Here is an 8,671-nt window from a genome sequence, read left to right on the forward strand (position 1 = left end):
CAAGGTCTGTGACACTGTCTGGACATTTCTATGTCCATCCTGGGAGCATCCCGGCCTCGCCGCAGCGTTCCTGGGCTCCGGGCAGCTGCCAGCATCAGCCACAATTTCCTTTAAGTAAACCCTCTGCCAGGGTTTTCTTATTGCCTAGGGTCTGTTGCCAGCCCTGCTTCCTAGTTGGGATTTCAGGGATCATCTTCTGCACCCTTCTTCCTGTGAAAAACTTTAGAAGGGTTTAGTTTGCCTTTGCTTTCATCAGGCCCCAAAGAAACCCACTGGCAAATGCACCTTTTTATATATTCAGCCTATATCTAGATACTAATTGGTGAGGATGCTGGGGCTCTGTTTCTGGTAGGACACCAGAAGGACCTGATAAGATCTCTCAGCTCTCTGCAATTAGTGGCTGATTGGTTTTTCTCATTGCTTGGGACAGGCAGAAGCATAGAAAAGCGAATATAAAATTATTTTTTTACCAGCATTGAGCTCTTGAGCTCACAAAATCCTGCCTTCAGATGAGCAGTCTGAGGATCACAGCTAGTTCAGGCACCTTCGCTGCTAGGGAAGAGCTATTTCTGGGAGCCCCGTGTGATTCGGAAGGGGGCTGCAGAAGGCTTGGGGCTGTTAACCACAATTTCAGACAAGTCGTTTAAGGAGCTTGATTTCTGGCACCTGGTTTATAAAAGGCACGATCCAAACACAAGACTGTCAGAAGATAACTTCTAGACCTGAATTTCCCCAGCAGTCATTGCTGGTGTACTCTGTATATATTGATTTATCTTTGCGTTTGGAAAAAACCCACAACATAAAAGACTTTTTTTTTTTTTTCCCCCCTTCGTCTTGATGAAAAAAAAAGGTCCTGGTTGCAAATACCCCAATAGCAAGAGGAATCCCACACTTTGCCCATCTGGCTCCCCATCGTCCCCATTCATTTTTCGGTGCTGGCTGTTTTACTGATACTTGTTTGACCGATGACTTCTTATGATTTTTATGCATGCCCAAGGCTGGACACCAGCACCTTGAAGCTTTACTGCTGAGAAGTGGAAGCAATGAGTGTGATACCAAAAATTTTGGGGACCTGCCTGACTCAGGGGTACGATAGCAAGGCTTTTCCAGGACAAACCACGACGGCTGATGGTTACGCAGTGCTGAGCACACAGCCCCTGTGTGCCGGGGATGCCTTGTTTGTGACGATGTTAAATTAGTGGCTAATACCATATTATTATTTTTTTTTTTACTTTATTTTTTAAAACGCATTTGGCAATTTCACTTTAACACAGCTGAGTACTTTGTTATTTTGTTCCCTGCGTACCCAGCAAGGGATGCCGAATGCCACGGGGCAGCGTGTGGTAGGTCCAGGAGCATCTTCACATAGGAGATTTCTCTTTTTTAAGGGAAGCCAGTGTTTTTAATGGGAAAATGATGGTGCAAATACTTTTTCCTTTGCAGCCCAGCCAGTCCTCTCCCAGTTCTGAGACCTGCCAACTCATTTCCTGCAAATCCAGGGGATTTGCAGACAACCGCTGCCGTGCAGCACTCTTCCTTCATCTCAGCATCGCTCCAGGGATGCATGACAGCAACACGGCCGAGGGCTTGTGGAACAGGGCTGGTGATTTCCAAAGCAAGACCTTCTCTTTGCAAACGAAGAGCCGGGATTTAGTCACAGGCGACGTTCAAAGTTTATGCTGTGGTTGCCCTTTCTGAGCTTGCATGCCAGCCCTGCTCGCAGGCATTTCTCTGCCACGCAAATCCATTCAGAGAGGCTGTGTTTCACCCAGGAGTGCTACTGCTGACTCTTCTTGCTCCTGCTTTTATTCGCAGTCATGGATATCTGCCGGCTGCAAAAAGATGAGGGGACCTGCAGGAACTTTGTGCTGAAATGGTACTACGACCCCGAGACCGAGAGCTGCGCCCGGTTCTGGTACGGCAGCTGCGGAGGCAACGAGAACAGATTTAACACACAGAAAGAATGTGAAAAAGTTTGCATCCCTGGTAAGCAGCACACGTGCAGCTGGAGAGGGGGGGGTCAGCCAAATCCCGGGCATTTCCAGTCCAGTGCATGGCTGTAATGAGCTTGCATGTGGTGCTCAGGGCTCCCTAAGCAAGTCCTGGCAATTAACTCATTTACTCTTCCCATGCACGGAATAACCTGATTTATTTTCTCTTTCTCCATCAAACCTTTTCAGGGAACATCAAGCCCGGCGTGGTGACAACGATAGGAACATAGAGCCAGCGACCTGGCAACACATACCTCTGAGACAGCCAGGAGCATCCGCCGTTGCCACCTTACCCCTATAGAAGCTAAGGGTATAGACTACCTTGCACTGTACTATTTCATGCTTTTACCTTCCAAAGCAAACCTTGAAGAAAGTGTTTTGCTGCATGACCTATCAATATGGTGCTAAACTGTTTGTGGACTGAGTGCTACATGTGTCCGGGTTATATTGTATAGCTTCAACATTACCAAATATTTACCTAATTGCAGATTGTTCTTGTCTCTCAACGTGTCTCTAAATTACCCTTTCTTTCCGATTCCGGCAGTCCGCCTATCTAAGGCACTGTAAAAATGAGACAAAAAAAAAAAAAAATTCATAATAATTTCAGTGCAACTGTTACGTGCTTGCTTTTATCATTTTCATAACTGAGCATAACTTTACAGGGGAAGCCTTCGTGTAAGAGAGTAGCTAATTCTGATAAACAAGTGGTTCACTTTTTCATTCTTCCCTTTTTTTTTTTTTTCTCCTTTTGCTGGATTAGATTTCAAACTAGATCTCTTGTATGCATTTGTAACATATGTGGCCAACCGAACTAGCAAGGAAAAGGAAGCAAGGTTTCCGAATGCAAATGCACTGCTGGGACCAAGGCCTCAGTTAACAAATTTTTAAATTGTGGTGTAGGATGCCTCTGGCGTTCTTCTGATGTTGTATGTTTTATAAAATACAAAGCAAAGCAATTTGGGGAAGGGGGGGTGGCAGGTGGGAGGGGGATTTTATTTTTATTGTGAATTCTGTGTCAGGAAGTCTATACAAAGAACTTTTAAATAAAGCCTAATGGAGGTTTTGAGAAACTCATGGGTTTGTCTTTGTAAAAGCCACGGTGAGCATCAGTGGAGTCATTTTCCAGGGTCTGGAAAGCATTTCTTTGGAGGGAAATCCTGCTGGCCCTTAAAGGAAGGATGGATGCTGTACAGATATTTGGGGGGACACCACTGAGATCCTGCTGGTAAACTGCAGTTTTCCAGCTTAGGAAAAGGTGGAAACTGAGACATCTTGGTTGTGAAATCTCCATCCTGGAGGGATTTAAGCTTAGCCAGACATGGCACTGAGCAACCCGGCCTCAGCTGGCCCTGCTTTGGGCAGGGTGTCGGACCAGAGGCAGCTGGAGGTCCCTTCCAACCTGCATGACTCAATGGCCCCATGGACATTTTCGGTTGTCTCCTCTGCTGCCCATAGCCATGATGGCTTTTACCCTAGGCTATTCCTGTCCTTAGCTGAGCTCACCCAAGGAAGCCAAAATTCACAGAAACAACACACATTTCCCTGCCCCTCCAAGAATCCTCCCTAAAAGCATGAAGCAGAAGAACTCGACCCCCGGCAGGGCACGGGGCGGCTCTGGGGCTGATATCTTAAACTTCCCCGAGCCTCAGCTGTGGTCTGCAGGCAGGGGTTGGTAACACTTCCCATGGCCCGGTGGAGGTGCTCAGAAGGAAGAAGCGAGCCTTGCAGGGACACGCCACGGACGGGGCAGCTGACTGCCAAAACTGGAGCAGGTCCACAGGTGAGAGGGCATTTACTCACTTCTGGAGAACAGGGTTGCATTGGTTAAATCTTGGAAAGGAGACCAAGGTTACCATTTAGGGTTTATCCAGCATCTTCCTCCATGGGTCAGGGTGGGACTGGCATGAGGAGAAGGTAACCTGGTGTTCACCTGCCCCACACTTTGGGGTGCTACTTTCTAAAGCACTTCAGGTGGGTCTTCAAGGACCACGCCATGAGACACTGCACAGGCGTTGTACACGATGCCTTTGAAAGCAGCCCTCCCAACAGGGCGATCTGCCTTCCATACCACCATTTACAAGCCTAAATTAAGCTGGCCAGACACCTCAGGTTCCCCGTTCAACGCTGCACATGATCCACGGCAGGGGTCCAAGAACCTCACCTTAGCTTGTCCAGATGAGTGGGGCTGCAGATTCGTCGTGGCAAGGGGAACACGTAGGCTTTCTCTGGGCTTTGTCCCCGTGAGGATTTACATTTCTAGGTGTCTCAGCTTTTAGGCCATTCTTGGCACACGGAGCAGCCCAGATCCCAAAATTTCCCATCAGTACCAAGCCACTTGCGTGGGGTGAGGGGATGGCAGGGATGCTGTTCGACTGGGGATAAGCCGAGACCTGGCAGTCACGCTCGGGAAGCTGCGCTGTTTATCTGGCACCTTCTCCGAGCACATCACAAGGGCTTCATTAAAAAAGAGGGGAACGGGTAATTTCTTGTAATTTATTATTATAACTGGCCCTTGCAATGGCTGCACCCAGCTGTGGCGGCTCCAGAGGACAGAGCATCTTGCCCTGCATTTCACCATGCGTGGGGGCATGCCCAAGACTCCCTTTGTTTAATCTCACGGGCTATAAAAATTGCAGCTAGGTTAAAGCGACCCACAAATCACCCTGCCCTCCAGCCTCCCACCTCTCTGCGGCACAGGAGAGGTTTTTCCCAACATCGGTGCCACCTCCCTTTCCCAGGAAAGCTGCTTTCAATGGACCATGCAGCGTTCCGGGATGCGAAGGCGCAGCCTGCGCTTTCACAGCATGCCGGGGGGAGCAGGACACTTGGGAAGGGGCCCCCCCCATCCATCCCCTCCCATCCCCGGGGCTGTGGGGTGTTGCAGTCGCCTCTCCCGAGGCCCGTTCCTCCCCGGGCCCCCGGCCAACGGCCGCACGGGGTTACACATGGAAGTCATCTGCAGCTGGGACCGCATCTGCCAGCGTGGCTGTGGGACCAGACCAGGAATAAAAATAGCTCAGCCTGGCCCGGCAGAGCCCCGAGCAGCGCGCTCCCCTCCTGGCTGCCGAGGGTTAGCCCCGATATCCGCACCCTGCTGCTCTCGGGGTGGCCTTTGCCATCTCCCACCACCATTTATTAGCACCCCTGTGCTGCAGATCTGGCCAGCATCCCCCCAGACGCGAAGCCCCCCCCTATGTTAGGGGAGGGGGCTGCTCCCCTAATGTGTTTTTTTGCAGGCAAATTAGATCTGGCTAAATAGTTCCCGTCCCCTTGTGAAACCATTTCTTAGCAACATCCTAAAAGAAATACAGACACTGTGTTTATGAACTCAAAACAGACGTGACGGATGTATGTCCTGTAACCTGGAGAACGCAGGCCTTTAAGCAGGGCTTCTTATGCAGACATCCCACCTAAACTTCCCGCACCAAAAACGCCCACGATTTCACTTTGAAAGGTACAGCGTCAGTTTTCCACCCCCAACTGAGAGTGAGACAGCAAAGACATAAAAGCTGGACTCAAGCCTAGCATTTCCCCGTAAACTGAGGGCACAGTGTGAAATAAAAGAGCTTCACGGGAAGCAAAGTCTCCTGGTGAAGACCTGTTGTGTGGTCTAATGCTGTTTAGAAAGTCTCTCCGTCTTTTGGCATGAGCCCTGAGCGAGCTGCCGGAGGACATGGCCCACGGTTGGGCTGAGGCTTTCAAACCCTCGGGTTGTGGCCCAAAAAGGACTTGCATGCCTGAAAGCCTGCTTTCCTGAGGCACATCAGCCTAATAAAAGATCCTATCACGCCCTATAAACTCTTGCTGCCAGACCACAACAGCTACATCACTTCTACTAATGGCTAAGATGCCTTTTAAAAAAGTTCAGCACCGGTGGAGAAGCTAACCTGGCATCCTCCTCCTACCCTGACCTGCTCGCATCTTCTTTTGGATAGGCCTGGCCTCATGTTTTAGCGTAACTTGCCTGTGGGACCCGTGCCCTGAGGCACCCTGGAGCGACGCTAGGAAGGTCTGTCCATTGATATAGACAGTATGGTGAGATATGGTTGCCTACATCTAGGCGTGATGTCTCATTTCAGCTACTCTCAGGCAGCAGTTTCACGGTGCATGTGGGATTTCCTTAACCTTTACCATGTCTCCCAACCCTGCGCAGATATCGTCAGGCACCACTGAGCATCTTGACTTGCAGCAGGGGCTTGCATTTCGGCAACCAGGAACCCCTCCTAAGCAGAGGTGTGGATGCAGGAGGGGATGTAGGACTTTGTGGCTTCCTTTGGGCAGCCTTACTGTGAAATACTCCATGAGAATGGTCACCGGTAAAATAAGGGCTGATGACTCTGCTGACTGGGACAGAATTAGCAGTAGGACTTGAAGACAAAGCATTAACTCCAAGGACTTCACGCAGGTCTCCAAGGCAGGGTCAACCCGACCTACATCAGCCCTGCACAGGTTTGTCTAACCTGTTCCCAGAAAACTCCAGAGATTTAGGACAATTCTGTAATTGCCCTAAAGGGTGACAGTGGGACAGTCCCTGGGACAAACTATTACATGGCTTTTGCAATAGCCAGTCTCAAATCTCACTTGCTCTAACTGAAACCCAGAAGAGTTTGGACGAACATGTTGCCCTCAGATGCAAGTGAGCTACAAATCCGCTGGTGAAAACCACAGGGTTCAAGACCAGAGCAGAAATATAACCTTTTATGATACCAATGAAGAGTAAAAATGAAGAGTAGGACATGTAGCAGAGTTAAGCTACAGAGCTGCAGCCAGACCCTTAAATTTAGGACAGCACCAGCATTTAATGCTTGGTTAGGTTCTCTGTAATGCCGTAACTTTGCATTTAATCATAGCCTTCTTGGGAAACCTTTACAAGGAGAGGCAAAGTGGCTCTGACACATTTTATTAGCCAGTATTAAATTTATTACATCAGTAAAAGAAGCCAGTCTAACAGTATATAGATGTACACATGTACCTGCCTAGGTCCTTTCAGTTAAAGAGGGTTTTACTGCGACACCACGCCAAAGCAATGCCCTGCGCCATGAGTGTTGACATTGCAAGGTCAAGAGTTTAAGGAAAAGGATGTCTTCTACACCAGGTATTCCTGGAAATTAGGACTGTATCCAAGTCCTTCAGTATAGATGCAGATAAACTTGAAGCAGCTGACCCTGGAGAAAAGGATCTTCAGATAATTGAGACTTAAGTGTGGGTATTTCCTCGGACACTGGTCTCGTGTGTGGCCATCACCCTACCCTTCGTCCTTTCTTGCTTCAGCCTCCTGCTTGTGAGATGGAAATAATCCATCTCCCAACCCTAAAATCATTAAACCTCTGCGTAACAAGCAGATGGTAAGCTGAGATAAGAGGATTTGGAAGATGCTAGATTTTGTACATGCCCATGTGCTCTCATGCTCTCTGCCTACATGTTACAGGTCCTGCGTGCCCATAAACTCTTTGGGGCAGCGTGGTCCCTCCTGGGGAGCCGCATCTCGCAGGGAGCTCACCTCAAGCAAGCACCATTCCCGCGAGCCGCAGATGACCGCTCAGCTGCTGGCGTGCCTGCCACCAAGACCGGCATCCCGGATGGCTTTAAATCCCGAGATAATTTTAAACTCATGATAATTTCTCGGCCCTTGCCACCTGCCCAGAGCCCCAGCCCAGCAGCCGGGGACCGCTCACAAAATGGCAGGAGGCAGCTCGCTGGAAGCGCAGCCTTTTCAAAAACAAAACCCACGGCTAAATTGGACGTGGCGGGGTAAACAGCCCCAGCAAATAGCTGGGACTGCACTCCAGCTGCGGATGATTTACGAGACGGCAGGAGCGGGTCTTTTCTTTGGTTAAACACGAGCAGATCCGAACCAGATGTCTAACCTTTATCTCGATTGCAGTGGAGACGGAGGAGCAGACAGGGGAGAGAGAAAGACGTTCGAGTTTCCATTAGCTGCCGCTCCGCTGTCTTCCAAAGTCAACTCATAAAGAAAAATGAACAGCATCAGCCAGGAAACTTTGCTTTGGTGAACTCTATGTTTTGTTTCGACCTTCGCTGCTATAGCGACTGCGCCGAAATAAAAGTGCAGCCGGCTGCGATGACCTCACTGTATTGCTCCATTAAAATCTGATATTAGAAAGATATAACCCGGGCAGATGATTGAAGATTTGCACATAGGCATGGCTTTTGCTGTGGTCTCCGGGAAAGCGGGGCTGGGAAGGGCAAGTGTAGGGGGAATGAGGGTGGGAGGTCGAGGCATCCATCTTTTGGGATTTTTCCCACCCAGGGAGCATGAGACACGTGGGAGAGAGACGTGGGAGAGAGACGGGTGCTGCCTTGTGTTCCTGGGGAAGGGGCAACTTTTGCCCACTCGTGATGAAAAGTTTTTGGGAAGGCTCTGCTGAGGGGGGGGACCACACGGTGTGGTTTCACAGTCTGCTGCAAGCAATGGGGATTCCCAAACTGAGATCCTCCTAGCTCAGTGTTTAGACAGGCAGGGAAATACCCTAGGAGTAACATCCAGCTCTTGAACCCACCGAAAATTAGTTTGCCAACTTGGGGTGAAAGCACCTCAGTGTGCTGCTGGGAATCTCATCTGAGATGCGAGTGTCTCAATTTTAGGATATCCTAGTGGGCAAGGGCCAAATGAGCTGTTACTCTTGAAAAAAAGGTAGAAGTTATCGAAGTGTGTATGC

General features: G+C 49.5%; 1 protein-coding gene across 1 annotated transcript in view; it reads left to right on the top strand.

Annotated features, from left to right (window-relative positions):
- LOC104163835 (collagen alpha-3(VI) chain-like) overlaps positions 1–2,806 on the top strand; it is a gene marked incomplete at its 5' end in the record, with an annotated part of 21,710 nt that extends 18,904 nt beyond the window's left edge. Inside the window, 2 exons of the mRNA XM_009702962.1 lie at positions 1,816–1,986; positions 2,181–2,806. Coding sequence (XP_009701264.1) covers positions 1,816–1,986; positions 2,181–2,221 — 212 coding nt within the window. The remainder of the gene's footprint in view (positions 1–1,815; positions 1,987–2,180) is intronic.
- Between the last annotated feature and the right edge of the window lie 5,865 nt (positions 2,807–8,671).

The sequence above is a fragment of the Cariama cristata genome, unplaced genomic scaffold, assembly GCF_000690535.1.
Source record: "Cariama cristata isolate BGI_N322 unplaced genomic scaffold, ASM69053v1 scaffold13856, whole genome shotgun sequence".
NCBI lineage: Eukaryota > Metazoa > Chordata > Aves > Cariamiformes > Cariamidae > Cariama > Cariama cristata.